This window comes from Aricia agestis, chromosome 6 (assembly GCF_905147365.1).
Source record: "Aricia agestis chromosome 6, ilAriAges1.1, whole genome shotgun sequence".
In the NCBI taxonomy this organism is placed as follows: domain Eukaryota; kingdom Metazoa; phylum Arthropoda; class Insecta; order Lepidoptera; family Lycaenidae; genus Aricia; species Aricia agestis.
In genome coordinates, this window is record NC_056411.1 from 2,317,669 (window position 1) to 2,340,933 (window position 23,265).

At 36.6% G+C, this 23,265-nt stretch overlaps 1 protein-coding gene across 1 annotated transcript in view; it reads right to left on the reverse strand.

Moving 5' to 3' along the window:
- Nucleotides 1–6,787: 6,787 nt before the first annotated feature.
- The window catches only part of LOC121727992 (pikachurin), a 145,512-nt gene continuing 129,034 nt past the window's right edge, over nucleotides 6,788–23,265 (reverse strand). Inside the window, exons 10-18 of the mRNA XM_042116076.1 lie at nucleotides 22,219–22,296; nucleotides 14,296–14,441; nucleotides 13,677–13,950; nucleotides 10,766–10,860; nucleotides 9,918–10,295; nucleotides 9,205–9,336; nucleotides 8,663–8,749; nucleotides 7,794–7,897; nucleotides 6,788–7,345 (exon numbers count right to left, since the gene is read on the reverse strand). Of these exons, the coding sequence (XP_041972010.1) occupies nucleotides 7,188–7,345; nucleotides 7,794–7,897; nucleotides 8,663–8,749; nucleotides 9,205–9,336; nucleotides 9,918–10,295; nucleotides 10,766–10,860; nucleotides 13,677–13,950; nucleotides 14,296–14,441; nucleotides 22,219–22,296 (1,452 nt within the window). The 3' untranslated portion in view covers nucleotides 6,788–7,187. The remainder of the gene's footprint in view (nucleotides 7,346–7,793; nucleotides 7,898–8,662; nucleotides 8,750–9,204; nucleotides 9,337–9,917; nucleotides 10,296–10,765; nucleotides 10,861–13,676; nucleotides 13,951–14,295; nucleotides 14,442–22,218; nucleotides 22,297–23,265) is intronic.

Genomic DNA, 23,265 nt, shown 5'->3' on the forward strand with positions numbered 1-23,265 from the left:
ACTGAGCGACGACTGAGAGCGGGAAATCAGTGTTGCTAGCTCTACGAATAAATTAACACATTTTTGTCAATGACCAACAGCTAAGTAAAACAGGGGCAGTCCCTAGCAAAGACTAAGGCATGTTTTAATAAACTGCTCTTACCTCTGAGATTATGCGTAAGGCCGTTCTTGGGATGTTGTATTAGTTATTAGATTGTATTTATGTGCTGCGCTATGTATGACGTACTAAAGTAAAACATTTTGTGAAATTTCACTCTCTTTGACGCGTCATGAAAAAGAGAGTCGAAATAATAATATTGCGGCTTTATACCGTCACAATTTTGACCGAAGTTAAACTTCTGACACGTGTACTCTGTACACACGCTCTATTTTTAATGTGGTGAAACTTTTAATATCAAAATAATAAAGTTCATCATATTTTTTTTTATATTATGTATTTTCAATCTTCTGCCTACTTTATAGCAAATTCTTTAGCACGGCAACACTATAAAAAATGTAACCGGTGCGCGGCGTGTGGCGACGTTGGGCAACAAAGCGAGCCGGAATGTTTTCCATTCACGGGGCATACGCACTACAGTATATTTTGTATGTGTACGTATATTTACAAGTCGACAGCCGGGAATTTACGTCGGAAAGATGAGTCATCGCTTATCTTGGGTACTGTCTAGACTTACAGGGAAAATGTGTTTCAGCCTACTCATATTAATACGACAATAAATAATTATGAATAATTGTGGTTAACTTAATCATGGACTATTAATTTTTGAATAGGAAAATTATTGTCCTAGAAAAGACATCAACGCGTGCTCCTAGACGACACTTGACACTTCTTTACAACACCTGCGGGGCTAAAATGGTCGCTTTGGAGAATCATATTATGAATCATAATAAGATTTTTCTTTTTTTTAAATCGCAAAATGGTCACTCTGCTAACAATTCATGTCTAGTAATTCGTACGGTACTAATTTTACATACGTCAGTTTGACAATTTTGATAATTCATTTGCTGAATTGATTGACAGGAATTGCTAAATTTGACCATTTTAGCCTCGCTCGTTGCAGATTTAAGATTTTATTTTATTTTGTACAACAGAAGCACACACATCTAGCCTCACGGTAGCAATAGACAGGTGGATTTACTTCCTCAGCTACTACGCGCCGGCGGTACACTCTCCCTTCGTCTTACGATTTTTCACTCAGATCATTATCCTGACGCGAGATATTTTTTTACGTACTTATTTAAAAAATACACATTGCCGCTAAATAAAATCTCATTTCAAATAATAGGAGGAGGTACAAAAAAGTAGGAGGTAATAAAACACGTGTTTTTTATATTTATTGATATAATTTTGTACAAATAACGGCGTATAATACATCGGACAGGTCTCACATACAAAACTAACGCTATGGAGCTATCGTGCCACAGATCACCTACGCGCAGAGCCGGCTGCGTGCCGCCTCTACTACACATTGCTCTATGCAATTATTATCAATTAAGTTGATAGGTTAATTACACGTAATATACAATATGTTGCAAAATAATTATTGTACTTATCAGAATTATATTTTTTTTTGAGATTTTTATTAAGGGTAAAGATGACTTGACTTGATCGTTTCAGAATGTTTCAACGGTACTTTAGTGAAGAAGTACTCATTCTGCATGTATTTTTGTCATTCTGCTTTGTCAGTGCCACAATATAGTTAAGGGCCTCTTATATTTTAAAGCCTGTTTAAGAATTATGTTTTGGAACACTCTGTATATTGATTTGAGTATCGGCGTGGCCACACTACTCTATTACACTGCGTTGCGACGTCGAAATGGAATTACTAATTGCACATTACGGCAATACGTAAACCGCGCGTAAATCACCTATCAATTCATCTCCTGTCCGTCGTTTAAAAAAAACACCGCGTCCGACGATATTCATAAAATATATTGTGTGTAAAACAGTACCGTTGTGACAGCGCACCGCAACAGAGCAGTGTTTTGTGGCCTCGCTGTCATGTGATCAGTGTAAATGATGCGTTATCTTCTCGGTATACAGAGTGTTGCAAAAAACGATGTTATGTGTTATCACAACTTAATTTGTTTACATTTCAAATTCTTGTTCCATTGTTCTTATTTCTTATCCTTTGACATGCAACCTAGGTAGTATATCTACCTAGGTTTTAGGCTAACCAACCATGTAAGCGATATTTTATTGTTTTCAATTTTGAAGGTCATCGCGGTTTTACTTCCGCAGTCAAACCTATGACCTTCAAAGTCGAGCTACATGCACTGAGCCTCTGGACCATGGAGGCATTACATAATATGCAAATGAATATATTTATCAAGTGCACTGACCCTCGACTATAAGTCATCGTTAAAATTAATTATTATTATTCTCTGAATTAACCAGTGAATCATTCGGGTATTCGAATCTATTTAGCTATTAATTGTTTCAATCTGTGGATTTCCCAACGACAGATCAAAATATTTTTGTGTTATGTCATCTTTGTCTTTAATAAATAAATATGACAAATATTTTCGTCAGTGTAGGAAAACCTTGTAGGGAATTATCATATTATTAAACATTGATCTTACGGTATCTTTACTGATACCCAGCTCCTGAAGTTTTTTAAGCTTATCATTTAAATAGCGTTTTTAATTGGGTATCTTGACAATAGCCAATCAAATTTACTACTAAATAGATAAACTCTGTATCTGGAGTTTAACAGGAGTTTATCTATTTAGTAGTAAATTTGATTGGCTAACGTCAAGATAGCCAATTAAAACGCTATTTAAAATATACAATATATATACAAGTTTGTCGAGTAGAGGCGGCACAGCACACAACTCTTTACATCTACCGAAACAATAGCAGTATGGGTAACAAATAAATGCAATAATTCAGTGCAAAATTAAATAACGACGAATGGACAATCTCCTCAATTTCACGTCATAAGGATGATATCATCAAATCACATTTCAATGACATGAAACTCACATACATTTTCATTAACGTTTTGATTTGGTTAATTGTTACTTCATGAATATGTTTTTACCGAAATTGGAGATAAAAAGTTAGGCAAGTAAAATGTAGATTTCTAAGATTATTCACATCCATTCGTCATTATTTTTACAAGGGGTTCATTATAATATAGAACTTATATTATTATAAATATCATAAAAATAACACACGAAGGAGACCGTAACAGATATATATCTATGTAAACAATCTCACGAACCCTGTGGGATAGATAATTGACAGAAATTATGAGAAAACCCGAGGGGCAGGCGGGGTCTACCTGTACAGAGCTGGCGAGACGAAGACGCGAATCTCACGAGAGTAATCGTAAATCTAACAGATTGTAAATCTTCTGCGAGTAATTAAGTATTAATCTCACGTATTTTTAATACGAGTGAATATGTAACAAGATGTCACTCGTTACTCGTAGCAAATGCGAGATCTACAATAGATCTAGCGTTTGCTATGAGTTCATTCATTCAGAAATGTAATCGAAGCACATATTTGATTTATCGTTTTGTGTAAAATGTTGTTATGTTATTTTGAGTCGGTTACACTCCCTTGTTAGCTTTATGTTATACTAGCTGTCCCGGTGAACTTCGTGTCACTTTAAAACCTTCCCTGGACATCTAAAAATATTTTAAGACTAAAATTAGCCCAATTCATTCAGCCGTTTTCGATTTTTAGCGTTACTAACACAATTGAAAATCCATTTTTATATATATAGATAGAAATAATAATAGTTAAATTTAAAAGTAGCATAGATCTTATTGCAATAAAATCGATTGATTTGCAAAACCGTTTATTAGCATTTCGTCTCACCAGTAGTAAGTCTAGGTTTAGTGTAATTATTAAAACGGTACAAATTTTAAATTGTCAATAAACATTGAATTTATTTAGGCTTACAAATTATTGTATATTGGTCATGCACACACTGACAGATGAAACAGCGTCACAAATTTACAATTTCACAAATGGTTACAGTAATCCATTGAGGAAATCCCATAACACATAATATTAATAGATATTTGAACATACAATTGCATTGTAAAATGGGTGTAAATAAAAAAACATACTATATAGCTCTTGGATAAGTCAATCTGACGATTGTTGTCGTGTGTTACTTGCGTGAGATTAGCAATGTTCTACTGTAACCAAATATGTATGAATTTCGGTATGAACTATGTGTAAAATACATATACAAAGCGCAGTTTAGCTCTACTAGATATATCGATCTATTCAAAATGTCTAAATGTCGGAGTGTGTCGCAAGGTAATAATTAGTTTAAAATTATTTTTGTGTTTTCTTTTTTGTATAACATGACTTTTGTTGAATTGATTGAATAAAAATGTTTAAGTTTAAAAAATATGATGTAACAAGTAATTCAGTAGTTAAGTCTGAATCTCATGTATTATAATTAACTAGATCTCATGTAATATAGGTAATTAATCAGTGAACTTATACTTTTGGTTTCTCGGCAACTGGTTTCTTGTTTTTCTATTAAATGTTATGTTATAAGGACCCAAGTCCTCAATCCCTCAAGACAAGACCAAAACGGACGAAACATCTAGGACCAACTACTAAAAACCTGCATTATTTAGTTACTTATGTTTACTTCTATGAAAACTTTAAGTTTTTAAGTTACGACCCTGCGACACACCAATAGGTGGACGCGAACAGAATTGCGCATGATGAAGCTATCGGCTATCTCTACCACTAACGTCCATATGAAAATCCATATACAAACGCTATACTTACCTATACTTACACTCTTCAATTGTGACTAGAACATAAGACTAACTAAAACCTGCGTGCGAACGTACGACTAAAGTTAATTACAAATAGTTATAATTAATATATAGTAAAGCACTTCGAAAAGTTTCATAGATTATTCAAATTAAACGGTAAAATAAGTGACATTTTGTTTGGAAAATTGAACTAGATTTTACCGTTTCCTTACCAAAACATCAGTTACTTCCTTTTTAGTAAACGACATGTAGTACGTTAAATAAGGATCTCAAAGTAGCGAAATTTTCCTTACGTACGGTAAAAAGTAGTTCAAAGAATAAATATAATTTCATGATTGTAAGAAATTAAAAACTTTAGGATTAAGTACAACTAATTTAATTACTTACATTAAATTGACTAAGAGGACTCACGTAAAGGTAGAAAACTGTATCCTGATATATGTATTATTGCCTCCATTTTATTATTATTGATATGTTAGCGTGGAGTTATCTTATTTTAAAAGAAGAAGGCAGTAGAAAGGGACCAAGTAGAATAATGTGTGAGTTCCGAAATATAACCCGACGGCCGACGCTATCACTGCCTAGATACAGGATTATTTTTTCACCAATACAATAAATCAACATACGTAATAGTTGTCAAAAATAAAAAAAATACTAGCGATTTTTGTTACTACCCCTTTGGAACAAAAAAACAAAAATATCAAGCCCCGGACTTATCCGCTAAACTACTAAAAATGTGGATGCATTACGCATTTGAGGCAACTCGTGCGCCGCTCGCGCGCCCGGCCGATCGCCGTTATACGTCGTTGTGACCTCGTAATTAGTGCGCCCAAGCGGTATTAGATTGGATAAAGGATAAATTAATTGAAATGAAAAATATATCTGTGAATTAATACGTAACTCTATTATCGATACCAATGACTGATGAAAAAATAATCCTGTATAACCTTGCCCTTTAGCCAAGACGTTTTCTTTATAGAAGTGGAATTGACATACACGTTCGGTAATATTATTATGAAGTTGACGTATCCATCTAATGTCAATTCCATACATTTTGATCGGCGATAGAATCGCCGATCAAAATGTATAAAGAAGCGATTTAAAACGTCTTGTCTTGGCTCAGACGTATAATTAATTTCAGAAAGAATCACCAATTCTTGACGTCATGAGCCCTGGCCAGTATACTGGGTTGATATGAGGAACATACCCAATTATAATTTATCAAGCCGTTTGTTTTGACATTTCATAATTCAGAAGATATAGAATGCAACTTGAATAGGAAGGCATGATAATTGATACGAGTATAAACAAACTTCAGACATTTTAAGGTATAACTTGGATAAGAAAAAAATCGATGTGTTTTTTATAGTCCCTGTTGATTTATATCTGGTTTTCATTATTTTGTGTACAGTCATCGACAGAAGTATAAACACTTCTTTCGACGACTGTGCATAGTATTTTTTAGTTTCAGTATTCAACTCATCTTGTTAAAGTCTTTGGAGTTTTTAGGTTTTGGAACAAAAATACATAATAATAACTTTTCTTTAGTTGAGATTAGGGGTAGTCCTGTGGTGTCATCTTAAATTCAAACCAGAGGATGTTAAGGGGGTGTCAGGGGCACTCGATAATTTTGACAGCAAAGGATTTAACATATCGCATCGCTGAATTGCGCTTGCGATGCCCTATAACACACAGTTAGAAAATGTATTTGACATGAGGCATCGCAAGCATCATGTTAGGGACCTCTTGCCTTACAGTTACAGTTGACTGAATCAGAATCAAATCGAGAATCGAATCAGCTCGACTCGCCGATATATGCAGTGTGTTAGTGTAAACACCGTTATCCTTGAAACCATCAAATAAGCCCGTCAAAATGAACAACTTTTTCTATGAGAAAAATGCTGCGAACTAAAAAAAAAAACGATTTTTTGAGTTCCCTGGATTGTTCTCATAGAAAAAGTTGTTCATTTTGACGGGCTCATTAATTGATGGTTTCAAGGATAACGGTGTTTACACTAACATCTTGTATACCAGCGCAAAATCGTGTTGCGGCTCAATTTGGAACTAATTCGATCTTAATGACTTTTCCTACTCCTGACTGCTATACTAGCGCACGATCTTTCTGCGGCTCAATTTGAAACTAATCAGACTCTTGAATTTGAATCAAAATCGTATTAGTTTTTGCTTGCTTGGCTACAGGCTCTGAGGTGATAAATTTCGGGGGTTCTTATCCCCGAAACTCATACGATTTACTGCAATTATGTCAAATCTTACACCGTCAAAATTATCGAATGTGAAGCGCAACCCTCAGTGTACCTAGTAACCCTAGTAACAGAGGCGGCGCTAATGTGCATACTGAAGTCAGCGCCAGTTCCAAACTCATCAGAGGCGGCGCTATCCCATGGAATGTTAGAGCCGGATCAGTGGCGTCGCTAATCGCACCGGCCGACGTTGTTAGTGATGGTGTGGGGCAGCTTGGCGAGCGACAGCGGGATATCGAAGTCTCCGCTCAGTGATATCTGGGAGACGCACCCGATGAGCCCGCTCGTGTACTTGCCGTTCGAGTTTATCTCTATTGAAGGGAGACCTCCTGAAATTGGCATGATAACATTTTAAAATTTAACCTATAGTTAATATTCCCGAGGCGGTTTTTGCAAGTGACCTAAATCGGCAAACGCCGCCATGTAAAAAATGACACATGAGAGAGAATTTACTAGAATTCGCCATAACAAACAACACGCGCAAAATATCTTGGTGAATCATGAGCTAACGTTTTTCACAAATCTTTAGTTTTCTATAAAAATTAACAGAGTATATAAATAATGTTGTGCGAGAAACATCGCATTGTATATCCCTATTGAATTGGCCTTTTGGAAACTAAAATGAAGATTCTTATTGATCCAATCCTAAATAAACAAAGCAGGCGTTAATGCCATTGGGAAATTGCTATAAATAAATGACAGGCATAACATTAGACGGCAAATAGCTGTGCCAACAGCTTTATAATAGGTGGTTATAAATAGAAGTCTATACTTTACCTATATAGAGGCCGTTGTCTGTGTTGAGCTGTTTGAGTTTCCCGGGCGATATTTTGCCCACCGACCCCAGTCCATCCACCTCTAGGACTCCAGCTTGTCTGTTTCTGAAAATAAAAATTTCGTTTAAAATATATAGAACGATTTCTCAGACTTAAGAACTTTAAATACTTGGCTAGTTTCTGAAGTTTTTAATATAATTTATTCTATTCATTAGTGTTGTAAGTTGTTAATTATTGGTTAAAGTTTTGACGCTAGTGAATTAATAGGGATGATGACAAGGTCAAAGATTAGCAAATGTTGTTAATAAAATAAAGAAATCACAGTAAAAAAATAAGTGTTCCCAAAATTTCAGCTTGATAGCATTTGTATTGTTTTTTGTTATGCGCCTTCAAATTTGGATATTTAAATCGAATTTTTTTTCAATTAAATTTCTTAATATTTGTATACAATTCGATAACTTATGCAATTAAAACCAACTTTTGTTATGAAACCACTTTCATAAACGCAATATTTAATATACCTGTCGAACAAAGTTGTCTCCCGATGCGTACAAACTACGAAAGACTGACGTCATACTTTCGTAGCACTTTGTATGGAGCGTTTCGGGCAGGTCTTTTTATGAGATATTTGAATTGTCATATCTTGGTGAATTTTTAAGCTAGCAGAGTCATTCTTTCAACGATGTTTCTATTTTTTAAGTGTCTTTCAATTACCGATAAGAAAAAAAAAATAGTCAACATGCCTATTAAAGCACTCTTAAAAAATCCTATGTAAACCTTAGGACTGGAACCGGCCATAATATTTTCCCTTTGACATGCACTGGCTATTCCTTGAGGTATAATTTTTTTAATAGGCAGAAGAAGACTTACCTCGTAGCCCGTGCTCTGTGCCACAGACCATCGTCAACTTTTGTGTGGTTTGCGATGATCACCACTTCACCACTGCCCAGGTCGTACCTAAAGAATTATTATTGCCTTATTAATGCTACATTTAGCTCATAAGTCATAGGGTATAAGCCTCAAAACTTTCAAACAGATGTAAGCCACAACTTTCATAATATCAGGAAGGTATATATATGACGTCATTCGTCATTCTCAAAGGATATTTTCCCTACATATTATGTGCATTTAGTCTTCAAGTTCCTCACACATAAATTATAGGTGATAGTACCATCGAAAAAAAATATTCATAGGCAGTTAACGGACAGCTGCAGGACGGCAGTTATATCAATTCAATATATTATTTATGTCGTGATCTGTCGGCTGGGTTTGAAATAAAGCCACCAACTTACGTAGGTCCGCCAACTGCCTGAATAAAATTCTCTGATAGTACATGGTTCAATGTTCTACATCTGCGATGAAACTGATCCTTATGACCTTGGCATATAGTCTTTCCAGAGGTAAATCGGTACCTGAACACGAGCACGGATCGCTCAATGGCTAGCGAGAGGAAGTCGGCGTGCGCGCGGCCGCTCCACAGCAGCAGGCCGTCCGGCGCGCGCGCGCGGAACCGCACGTTCACGTCCACGCTGCCGCTGCGGAGACTGTAATGTGACGAAAAAATGGTTTTTCAGACGTTTTTAAACTATAAGGGTTTTTAATAAAAATATTTATTTTATTTTAAAGAATTATTGATAAATGATATTGTGTTTGCTAGTTCCCTTAAAGATTTTTTGGTGGCAGCGGAGGGAAACATGAAATGACAAAAAAAAACTTTTTTATACAGGTCGTAACAAAAATAAGTGATAATACTTTAGGGTGTGAACATGTTCCTTGTCGAGAGTTCACTGTGAAAGTAGCAGCGCTGAAAGACCAAAATTTTTTTTCACTTTTGTATGGGGAAACTCGTGACGCTCGGGCCCTTGTCCATACAAAGTGAAAAAAAAAATCGTCTTTCAGCGCTGCTACTTTCACAGTGAACTCTCCACAAGGAACACGTACACACCCTAAAGTATTATCACTAATTTTTGTTACACACTGTATAGAGTACAAATCACATGTTGTCTAAGTGGTATATTAAGAAAGGAAAACATTTATTAAGTAAACGAATACTGCTTCCTCACTATTACTAATAATTTAAGTAATTTTAAAGTGTACCGTATTTTTCAAAGTTTTATTTTCTTACCGTGCCATAGTGTCCTCGTCGTCTATATGTATGAAGCTGTCTGTACCGCTGAAACTAGGATACGTGCTGGTGTCCCCCCAGTTCACGTCGTTCGCGTCCAAATACTTAACTTGCATGTACGTCTGTCCGTCATACGGTGTCTCAGTTATATCACTCTTATTTTCCACAGCGTTCTGCATGTAAAGGTACTTTTTCGTTGCGATATACTTCTTCTTCTTGTACTTCTCTATGACGATGCGCGGATGTTTTTTCGACTTATTCTTGTGGTATTTCAGTTTGAATCCCTTTTTTGGAACGATAGCGTGATGCGCGTCTTGCTCGGTCAAGTTGTTGGGGTAGATGGGTATGTTTTGTAATGTCTCTTTGCAAATTTCATTCCTGAGAACAAGATATTAGTTGTTTATTTTGGCGTTTCCGTCAAATTTAGTCTGAAAGCTCAAAGCACCTACGAAAGTAATCTTTTACTTAGGAAACATTAAAATCTTTACATTTTATTTAATGCATAGAGAGCATTGCGCGGGGACCGTACATTTCTACGGAATAAAAAGTATTCTATGTCCTTTCCCGGGACTCCAAGTATCTCCATATAAAATTATAGGAAAATCGGTTTGTACGTGAAGAGGTTACAGACAGACAGACAGATACACTTTCGTATTTATAATAATAGTATAGTATGGATTGTATCATAAAAAGATGCGCATTGTAGAATCCTTCTCTAATTTAATGGTTGACTCTATAACCATTACATCAAAGTGAGACACCTTTACTGCCCTCATATTTTATGTTACTCGTAGTGATTACACTTCTTTTATCTAATGTGAAAAATGTAAAATATATAGTTTACTCACGTGCAGGTTTCATTATTTTTCTCCTCGCAGTTGTCGACGTTGACGCCGCCCAGCGCCGCCGACACCACAGACAGCTCTTCGTCGTTTATCACCAACTATAATAATAATTATAATAATCACCAACTAAAACAAGGGTTGTCATAAGAACATTGTAATAAAAGTGTACAAAGTACAAACGTTTTATCAGCTTAAAAGTTAAAATATTGCCCTTTATTAATAACTAGCTGTTGTCCGCGATTTCGTTCGTTTTTTTCCTATTTCCCTTGTTTTTTAACTACTGTCGGTCTTTTAGATTTTGACTTACGAATATGGCTGAAAGGAAAGCCTTTCAGCCTTTTAGCTTTTGACTTATGATTAATATCGACACCAACAATTTATACTACGCTAACTCGATTTTTTGGGAAATCCGATTTTTTACACCAAATGCCTTAAAATTTGGTGTTTTATATATAATAAAAAATCCTGCAGAAATATATAAAAATAACAAAGTTACGAATATTAAAAAACGCTAAGTATAGGTACTTTTTGTAATCACTCGATCTAAACTGCGCTAACTAATATTGGCGGCATGTAAGGGGGGAGAGAAAGCACCGCCTTGTTTATTTACATTACATTAGCCTAACTCACACTTGTCGCTCTATAAGATGTCATTTTATAAAAACCTTTAGTGTAGGGCAAAGTGTATAAATATGTTTTATAGCAATAATCTACATTTTTCTTTTTTATTTTAACCATTTTTCTCGAATTCCGTGCAACACTACGCTAACACATAGTTAGCGTAGTATGTGCTTATGTAAGCGATATTTAGGTTGTGAAATGATGATATAAATACGTATATTAATGCTACCTTGTCTCTGATATATAATATCATGTTTTTATATTATAATAAAAATACTTTAATAATCACATACATTACTTCAACATAAATTGGAAACGTCACCGTTACCTGCCGAAATTGATAATCCTAAATTCGTGCCTCTGTATAATTACGTCATGCTTGATGAACCTTTTTCAAGCCGAGATACAGGCAAAGACAGGAAGATAGTGAAGTATTACAATACATAAATATAAACGACTTGGGAGCTCCACTTAATATTTCTTCACCTATAGCATTGACTCCTATTCAAACACCTTCTCTATTAACATTAGTCATTAACTTTACCAAGTATTGCACCTTTATTTCCGACAAGCTGATGATGCCTGCAACTTCGTTGCGTCTAAAATCGTTTATTGCGCGGAAACCGTACATTTTTATGGGATGAAAAGCATGATTGGCATGGTGAGTCCCCGGGAAGTACACAGGCCTTCCAGGGACTCATTGTTACTTCTTATTTTGGGGACTCACCAAAATAAGAAGTAACAGACAGACAGACATACAGAAAGATAGACAGACAGATAGTCTCTAGTAGATCTGTTGGGCCTGGAAGGTAAATAAATCTTCCCCTAAGACGAGCCTGCTATAGCCTATACAGAAGGCGACTATCTGTCTGTGTATATGCAAAATGCAAAGTAGTATTTGCGATGCGATGTCGCAACGCAGTATTGTGGCCTGGCCCTTTGGGGCTTGCTCGCATCTTCTTTCTAAGTTCGCGATACCCAGGAGAGCCATGCGCATCGTAACCAATTCCCAAGCAGCCGCCCCGAGTGCTCAAGCTAGACGGGACGTTGTGATCATTAATAATTCTGATCCTACGTCTTCGCCTTGGCCTGTTTCGGGGATTGAGCCATTCCCGCTCTATTAGACGCTCAACGTCCTCTTCAGCAGACACCACCTGTTGTACAAAAGTCTTCACCGCTTGCCACTTATTTTCACTCTCCAGCAAGGCTCATAATATATAATAACTTTGTTGCGGTGGTGACTATCTCACATAGGTACCGACCGAAGCACCCTAAGGCGGTCGGTAGCTACGTGAGACGAAAAGACAGTACACCGGTCTTTCAATTGACCCATTCTTTAAGACCAGGTCGAATAGATGTTAGCAGGTTGAACTGACTTGCGGGCCGAGACAGTCTCAATAGTGTCTCAACCGAAAGTTCGTAATTTGGCCCTATTCCGCCATCGCCGCATAATGTCAGGTGAAGGGTCCTGTCCCGTTCTGGAGTTGCCAGAGCACTTCGGTCAGTGAGGCAGCCTCCAAATCCCAGGGCACAACTCATTGCTTACTTGGAATAATCGGCTGATGCCGTGCGTACCCCCAAGCACTTAGAGGTTCCGCCTTCCTTTGAGTTTTTCTAAAATATCTTTTGTAGGTATTTGACCTCCAATCTGTTATATGACTCGGATAAGAACGTTTGGATAGATTTCTTATTGCTTTTATTTAATAAAATAAGTTTTATTACACATTGAATGTATAGGAATCGATACTCTAAATTTGAAATAATACGCTAACTGGTTCCACAGTACGATGTAAAGGACGCTATTTTCAACTTGACTGCCTTTAATACGTTATCCGCCAGTGTCGCACGCACCAGTTAAATTAAGCTAACTTTAAAAACGCGCTATTTACGTGAATAATTTAACTTACTACGTCTTGTGGATATATGTAGTAACCGAAGGTTAAAATTTATGCATCATTTGTTTTAGAAATGGTAATAGAAACCAATAATATTTCATACAGTGATCTCCCGTAATACACTACGCTATCATTAGTTGGACGGGTGTATCATGTAAAGTCTTATTGAAGAATTACGATTATATACGGCTAACTTGCGCTAAATCCTAAAATATTAATAATTAGAAATAAATAAGGTTAGTATATTACAGTACATAGATTAACTATTAATGGTGCCAAATTTCATATATGTACCCTGATTATGAAAAAAGTTATTGCTCTTTTCCCTTTTAACGCATCTCCTGTAAAGTTCACTTTTATGAGTTAGCGTAGTATAAATTGTTGGTGTCGATATTTACCTTCCCTACGCATCCGCTGAACGACGTCGTAAGCGCCAATCTCTGTGGCAGCGGCTGCGGAGCACCACCCAGTAGCATCGGCTGTCGCAGCGTCAGATATCGCGCTGAGCCTCGTGACGTCACAGAGCGCGCCGTTGACGTCATAGCAGCTGACGTCACCCGTGCGCTCGTGTTAGCGTGCGCGCCGAGCGAGCGTACGCGTAAAGTAGCGCGCCGCCCCGCTCGTGATACCGAGACTATGTGCCACTCGTCCTTCTGCAGGGGGTATGCTGATCTGTAAAATATTATAGGAATATCAAGGTATGAACCAAATTGTAGTTAGCAAGGAATATTCGTGTCTGGCAGAAAGCATTTGTGAAAAAATTCTGACAGAAAACACATATTATAATGAACCATTCCCACCTAATATAGAATAACATAACATTGTATTTTATCAAAACGAATATTTACTAGCCTGCGAACTTCAACTATAAGGAGTAATCCTTCACCTCATCCTCTTTAAATAAATTCGCGGAATTGTGCTGAAAATAATAATAAACTAAATTTTAAGCTACAGATTTCCGCAAAGTAACGCCTGATTCTATTTACTCATCATTTTTGTTATATACCTAACTCTTACCTAACTAGCGCTATCCCGGAGCCGAGATCAAAGGCGAACTCGACGAAGTAGTCTCGGAGGTGTATGGAGAAGAAGTCCCCGTCGCCGCTGACGTGCTCCGCGTCGTACAGTACCAGCCCGTCGCCGCTGCTCGGCTTCACTGTTATCTGGAATTAACAATTTATATCATAATACTAGCTGTCCCGGTGAACTTCGTGTCACTTTAAAACCTTCCCTGGACTTCTACGAATATTTTAAGACTAAAATCAGCCCAATCCGTTCAGCCGTTTTCGAGTTTTAGCGCGACTATCACATTTGGAAATTCATTTTTATATATAAGATATCGTAGAATTGGATTACTGGAGAAACCATACTGAGGTTGTGAAATGGGAGTGTCTAGCTTTTACCTCTTCGCGCTTCAATCGCTGAAATTTGGTATGAAGATACTTCAAGTCCCAGGATAGGACATTACATAACCACAATTATGTAATTTGAAAAAATAATAAATTTAACACTATTTAGCGTAGCTAAGCTTTACATTGCTACGGAGCTACGGCGTAGCGTGGCGTAGTAGCTACGTCAAGTGTCAACAGACTAAAACCAAAGACTTTGGTTTCCAAGAAAAGCGTTATCAGTAGTGCACAGACTAAAACCAAAGACTTTGGTTCCCCAAAAAAGCTGTGTCATCATATTGCGTTATCAATAGTGCATGAAAATTAAATATTTAAACAAAAATACACATCACAGGAATAATTATTATTATCACCGTATGTTTCACAAACAGTTCATTCCCCGATATTACTTGCTTAGATATGTTGGCAAAAGCAAACCAAAGCTCTACCGTCATCAACAAATATTCCGTTTCGCAGTCACGTGAACATTGCAACATCAAAGTCGTGGTTCTTGGAATTTCATAATTACTCGATTTGTTAACTAAAAGCGATCTGGGGACCGATTCTCAAGTCTCGAATGTCGTTTTAATAGCAGGCTCTGTCACTTGCGCGCGTACAATGCACATGATGCTGGCTAAAGGAGACTTTCCAATCCTCGATGCAAGCGACCGCCACCGACAAAAATTCAAATAGAATGCCACTTTATGATATAGGCTATAGGTTTCATTTTCTACCAACATTGGTCTAGCAACCCGTGTAGTGTTATAACTGTACTAACCTATAGCCTAAGTCATAAAGTAGCATTTAATATTGAATTTTGGTGGGCAGCGGTCGCTTGTCGCAAGAATCGAAAAGTCACCATAATGTACGAGTGAAACTGCGATCGAAACGACATTCAAGGTTTAAGAATTGGGACCCTGTAAGCCGAGTAAATATAATATCGAAGTTTGCAGTTGGCGCACAGTTATCGAACTTCGGTCCACAGAAGTTGCTTCGACAAATTGCAACTACGAGGCTCTGTTCATAATGAATCAAATTCTGCTTCGTGTTTTAGACACGGTTTTAGTTGATGTAAACACACCGGCAAAATTAGAGGAACATAACAAAATTTTCATTTTTTTTTAAATTGTTCACTGATTTTTATATATTTATTTATTTATTTACTAAATGATTATTAAAAAATAAATTTTATATAAATTCAGGGCACAAAAACGTGAAAAATAGAAAAAAAACAGCAAAAATCAAAAAATTAAGAAAATCTTTGAAATTTCAGTAGTAAGTTTTTAAGATATATTCTCCATTTTTATTAAAGAAATGCCATGTTAAAAGCTTGTAATGCCTTCTATGGATCTCAAGAGGGCCTGGATACGCCATTCCATGCTTGCATTTTAATTGTCAATCATTTCCTGTGGGATATTCTCCTACTCCTCCAGTAGCGCCAACTCGAGCTCCTGGACACATTTTGGAGCTGGAGTTTTAACTCGTACCATTCACCCATTGATGTGCCACACGTCTTCAATCGGATCCACATCCGTAGACCACGCTGGCCTCTCCACCTGGGCTACGCCAGCATCGTTTAGGTAATAATGCCCGATTTTCTTACTCTATGGACGCACATAAAATTGAAATTACTACCTAAAACTGTGTAAAAGGCACACCATGCAGTTCCAGGATGTCGGTGCTATAGCACTGTACTGTCAAAGTACCATCATCTATAATCGTCAGCTCCATGCGGGCTCCAAATCATATGCAACTCCAAACCATTACGAAGCCTGCATCATAGGCCACTGTTTCCGGTAAGTTTGATGACCTGTAGCTTTCCTTATGATTTATCCACATTCTTTATCGCCTGTCAATAGAATGTACACAGAATTTGCTCCCATCACTGTACAGCACAAGATTTCACTCACTTGTCTGATTTTGATGTTCACGCGCAAATCTTAGGCTGGCTCTTCGGTGTCCTGTCTCAAGTTTTGGTGCACTTGCTGGCACTTTTGAGTTTAATTTAACTTCTTTGAGTTTTCTTCTTACTGTACAATCACTTACACGTTCATCTTGGACCTGTTCCGACAGGTTTCGTGTCTGCGTAGCAATTTGAGGTCGATTTCTTAAGTTTTGTTTCCTTACAAAATGGTCATCCTGAACCATTGTCACCCGATATCTGCCTTGTTCTCGTCTCCGAACGTAAGATCCAGTCTCTCTGAAGCGTTGAAAGTTACGATGAACCACGGAAGCCGACACATCTAAGGCCTGACTGACCGAACGGTAGGTGTGACCTTTCTCTATCGTGGTTACAGCTCTAGCTGTCGCAGATGCTGGGAAATCACTAATTTTGTATCTAAGCAATGTGTTCTTCCAAAAACCAAACAATCAAATGAGCTGAGCATACCTTTCACCCCGCTAAAACGCCATTCTTATCAGGAACACTTACAACGTCAATAATCGAAAAACACTTATTAGGGCATAATTGCTATAAAAACCTGTCAACTTGCCAGTTTTGTTCAATATTTTATTTCTTGAATGAGCTTAGAAGCTATAAAAAAGGCTTTCAGACAGCCCGAATCACTTGAGTTCAAGTTTTGGCCCTTTTTACCTATGTTCCGCTAATTTTGCCAGTGTGTGTAGTTGGAGCGTTGTGTTATTTTGAGTAGTTTGTGAAAGGCTGCATGGGCGTAGCCAGGCCTGGGCTCAGGGTGGGGCAGCAGTCAACCTACCAAAACGGCGGGAGCGCTGCTGGAAGGAGAACTGTCAAAAATGACGTTTTTGTATGATGACAGCGTTAGTTCCTTTTTTCGCCACGTTCATTCAAAGCCTTGTCGAGCTGTACGGATATTATGATTGTAGTTAGTTGAAAACATTTTTTTTGTTTAGTTATGCACCTTATAGGTCAGAGCCAGGGTGGGGCAAGCGCCCCAGTTGCCCCAGTGTGGCTACGCCCATGAAAGGCTGTGTAAGTTTAATAATATGAAGGTTTTTGATTTGTAGTAGTAATAAAGTAGGCTACCGTAGACTATTTATCCCATCAAAATCAGCTTAGTCATTTCGGAGTATATATCCATGCAAGACAATAAACAGTAAAATATTTTTGTTCATTTATACTAGTGTAGTACAAGCATAGTTCAATCGGACTCTCTTGAATGTTACGAAAGGAATCCGTATCTCATTAAAATTGGTCCAGAGGTTTCGGAGAAAAAAGCAAACAAGGAATACAAACGATCTAAATATAAATTGAGTATGAGCATAAAATCACAACCTTTTTATTTAATTTCAAAGCGGAAATATAAAACGTGAACGAAGCCTTAAATCAATTTCGGATACAAACAAAATAATTGCAGAAGGAAAACTTAATTGAAACTTTGCTCAAGTTTAAAATTCCGGAGAGAGCGAACAGCGGTTTCGTTTTGAGGAAGTGTACTTCCACTGTCGAAATGTTCCATAAAATATTTGTTTATCGGCCAGGGGTACGTAGTAGGTACTCTACTATTTATACTTTAGAAAAGGTTTCCTAAAGTTTAATGAGAACGAAACAAACCAATACCGGGCCAGTGCAGTGATGTGCCCGTATACTAACTGCCGTACTTTTAGATGAAATTTCATTTTATTGAAGAGTTTGACAGATAATATTTTATGGGCCTTATATGTCAAAATCTTCATTCAAATATAGAGTCTGGCTAGCGAAAGATGAGACTGGCTTTTTATTGCAAAACTGATTATGGTAACACTGTCATTAACGTCAGTGTCACCTATATCATCTGTTGTTTATTTGTCAAAGTGAAAAATATTTCTGTGGTTTACGTGATTTTTTAATTTAAACGTGACGAAAACTTTGAAAAGAGATTTGCGAAAACTGCTTTTAGCTATGATTAGTAAATACGAACAAAAAAGTTCTTACAAAAGGATGCAATTTTTAAACAAAAAACAAGATTGTTTACATGAAATATCCCAGTGCGTTGGTAAGTACAGGTAAAAGATTTTGATACTTTCAATTACAATTAATTAAAAATTAAAATCAATATTATTTATCATGTAATTGAATTTATTGTTTTGCAGGTAACATGAATGATGCAAAGGATTCAGTTATGCAAGTTAAAATATCAAGCATAAATAAAATATGAGATATTATGTTCCAAGAAGAGTGTTTAAAGACAAAATCAGTTTCTTGATGAGATTTCTTCTTAGACCGGTAAGACACTAACGTTACAAAAAAATACCTGAAAGCACCCTTGTTAGTGAATGCTAACTTTATGTTATGAACATATTTTCAGATGTCAGTGTTTGTACCCTAAAAAGGATTAAAAAAGAAGGCCACATAAATAAAGGCGTGTGGTTACGGGAGTTTGGCTGGGAGGTGTTAATGCATCCGCCGTATAGTCCTGACCTTGCACCTTCAGATTTCCACCTGTTTCAATCGCTGCAGGCAGTGTCAGGTTGACATCACAAGAGGACTGCCAAAACCACTTGTTGCAGTTATTTCATCAGAAGCCCCAATGGGATCGTGTCCCTACCAACAAGATGGCAAAAGTTGTGAAACAAAATGACACCTATACATTTTAGTCAATTGTAAATAAACTTTATAAAAAAAACCTTTCCAATGTTTATATAAAATGCGATAAAAAATTCAGCAACCTTTGATGTTCTGTGTTGTTTTTTCATCTCCCCTTAATCCTTGGTTTTTAATCAACTTGCGAGGGGGGGTTATTAGTTTCAGGCTTGTACAAGTATGTATTAAAAATATTTGAGTATAGTTAATACAATCTATGATGCTTGCGAGTAATAATAATTATAATAATATTATATGAAATTATTTAACATTTAAATTAAATTATATTTAAACTTAGAAACAGTAGTGACAATTTAGTTTAAGAAAAAGAAGATAATTGTTTGGTTAAATTATATTTTGTAATATACCGTACCGTATTTCATGATGTACGGTAAGTATTAAACAAGAGGTTTTAATACTCCGACAAAAACATGCAAGAGTTTTCGTCAAAAACAAAACATAATGAAATGTATTGCAAAATAAAATTTAAGTAAACAACAACAATAAACTTATTCTTGAAATGAGTTATCCAAACTAAAATATAATATTATTTTCATAAATAATCAAGTATCAAGACTATAATTCCGACTATAGACAAGGTTGCCATACGTAGATTTTTTGAATTTGCCGCCTTTTTCCAGTCTCATCTTTCGCTAGCCAGACTCTAGTTACTAATATTCGTCTTATCATCAACAATAATCAATTACTCTTGAGTGCGGCAGCTTGTGGTTGTATTTAAAAATAGGATATTTAACGCTAATGAAATCTGGGTGCACGGGAGTGCCCCCGCCAAGATGAGCCAAGCGAAGCGCGCAAGGGCACTACCTACCTTTTCTCGAAACGTTTCGTCGTATTTTTGCACCTATAATATTACACTTTGTAACAGCTATCGTATAACTTGTACGTATGTATTTAAGCAAATGTTAGTTTTATATTGAATATTACGGACCAACTTTTTTCTTGGTCCGTAACTGAAACAGTTTACATGCAGTTATGGAAAAAAATATACAAGAAACGTCGTATATTCTGGAATTACTCTAATACAATGCTAAATTGACTATTCCCTAGAGCAGTGCCCTAATATAAGCGACACTAAAATAACAATAATGAATTTCAGTAATGACAAATCGTTAAGTTAGTCCAGTATTTTGTTAACGATAATCGTGTTTCGACACGACAGACGTATCGATTTTACACTGTCAACGTGAAAAGCGAAGGTCGTAAGGTATTCTGGCTAAGCATTTACATTAAAGGTACAAATGTGTATAGTAGCAGAATACAGTAGTGTTTTAGAAATCTAATTCGTGCAATACGGACAAGTTTTACGTGCTGGGATCTAGTTGTGCATTGTTCTGTAATTTGTTATCTGAAATCGCCCGATTTCTAAGTTCTAGTAAAAAGCATATTGTTTATATGCTATAAACTAAGCCCCTGAACCAATTTTAATTAAATTCGGTATGCAGATACTTGGATATAGGATACTTTTTATGCAGGAAAGATGTACGGTTTCGACACAAAAGTTTTGCGAGCTCATCTAGTCTCTTGTAAAACATAATCCAAATCGGTACATTTTTGGGAGCTATGACGCTCACACACACAAATGATGTTTGTGTCTGTGAGCGTCATAGCTTACAAGTTTCTACTTTTGGCCAGTAGCCCTAGCATGGCCACAGTAGAAATACGAAAGTATAGATAAACCGTGGAGATAAACTGAAGATGCTGTTCCGATTTTTAATGCGCACCGCGACCGACAAAAATTAAATAGTTATAATGCCACTTTATGGCATAGAGTCATAGACTAAGTAGTCCTAAAAATTCTAATAAAATACTACTTTATACAAACTATAGTCTCTGTCATAAAGTGGCATTTTCATTGAATTTTGTCGGTCGCGACCAAGTCGCGGCTAGCCGCGGTAAAGATCGGAACGGCACCTTCAGTTTATCTCCATAGTTTATCTATACTTTCGTATTTCCACTGTGGCTATGCTATGCTATGGCTATAGGATAAAAATTTAATAGTAAAATAACCGATTTCATTTATTCTACAAAGGGAAGTTGCCACGTAAAAAAGCGTAGTTTTAGATCACAAAATTTAAATTCTAGGCAGGGAAATCAATTAAAAGTTACACACTGCGCAAATAGAGGACGGCGAAGTTGGACGATTTGAGTATTCTGTACGTTTTCGAGGACAACTTACATAAAAGCACAATCAACCTATATACAGTTCGTCGAATATTGAAAACGTTTAATAGTATTTTTTAACAGAATAGTCTCTGATCGGAAATACTTTAAATACAGTCTGTACATTTCCGTATCGAGACTTTGCAGAGTGAACAATGAACATACATATTGAATCTAATCTTTTTTGGGGACATTTATAATTAAAAAAGGATTTGCTATCGCACCTAAGAACTCTTACCAACATAAACCAGTAGATTTTTTAAGGTTTCTGTGATAAAATGATGCTTATAATATGGAGTATTCATTACTCAAAGGCTCGAAATAGAATAAATAATATTATATACCCTGAATAATTTCATGTAACTAACATGAAATTATTTTTTTGAATATCTAATAATATTCTTTTGACTTTATGACGTATTACATTTATTATGTCTCTTAAGTCCTACGTCGCGTAGCAATGATATTCTATGTTACTAACGCGCGTAGTCACCACCTTGATATAGAAAAAATCTTAACACTACTAAGTATAACTACTAATATACCTAATACAAAGAACAAATTGCCCAATCTCTTACCCTTTTCCCTTCCCTACCCTCTCCTGTTCCCGTCCCTTCCCTCCCCTATTCCCTTCCCTACCCTCCCCTATTATCCTATTCCCTCTTAAAAGGCCGGCAACGCACCTGCAGCTTTTCTGTTGCTGCGAGTGTCCATGGGCGACAGAAGTTGCTTTCCATCAGGTGACCCGTTTGCTCGTTGACCCCTTATGGGGGCAAACGAGCAAACGGTATGAAAAAAAAAGATATAATTATTATATATGAAACTACCCACCTGTATGTCGAGCCACGACTGTGCTGAGTTGCCGAGCCCCGGTAGCCGTAGATACGATGAACCGTTGAAACGAGGCATCTGGAATGATAGATGAAAACTTGTAGTGTACTGTATACATAGCAATAAGATAGAACATTGCGGATCAAAAAGATTCATATGTTCATGATAAAATTGCTCTTTGTAAATTATTTTTTGTATGAGCTCCTAGACGATCAATTTATTGAGCAATATATTTTATTGAACAACTTATTTGAAAATAAGCACATCACCCACAATATATTTTATAGAACAACTTATTTGAAAATAAGATTGAAAGCCGGGCGCGTTAAATATTAACCCTAGATTGTCAATAATATTGCACAACACGTGATTTTTTTTTTATGAAATAAGGGAGCAAACGAGCAAAAGCAAACCTGATGGAAAGCAACTTCCGTCGCCCATGGACACTCGCAGCTTCAGAAGAGCTGCAGGTGCGTTGCCGGCTTTTTAAGAGGGAATAGGGTAATAGGGGTGAGTAGGGATGGGAAAGGAAGGGAATAGGGGAGGGTAGGGAAGGGAATAGGGCTTACCCTAATCCCTTAGGATTGGGCCTCCGGTAAACTCACTCACTCGGCGAAACACAGTGCAAGCGCTGTTTCACGCCGGTTTTCTGTGAGAACGTGGTATTTCTCCGGTCGAGCCGGCCCATTCGTGCCGAAGCATGACTCTCCCACATATATGCGCTTACAAACTTTTGTTTTAATTATAAGTGTGTTGAATGATTGAATCTTAAAAAAACCACGGGCCGTTCTTTTCAGGATCAGTTTACAACGAGACGCGCCGCAACGTAGAAGGACATGCTCGAGATATAAGCAGTCTCTGCAAATTTGCTACACAAGAATGGCTACACGGCGTGCAACTCGTCAATGCAAGTGTATTATATATATATATATATATATATATATATATATATATATATATATATATATATATATATATATATATATATATATATATATATATATATATATATATATATATATATATAATACACTTGCATTGACGATA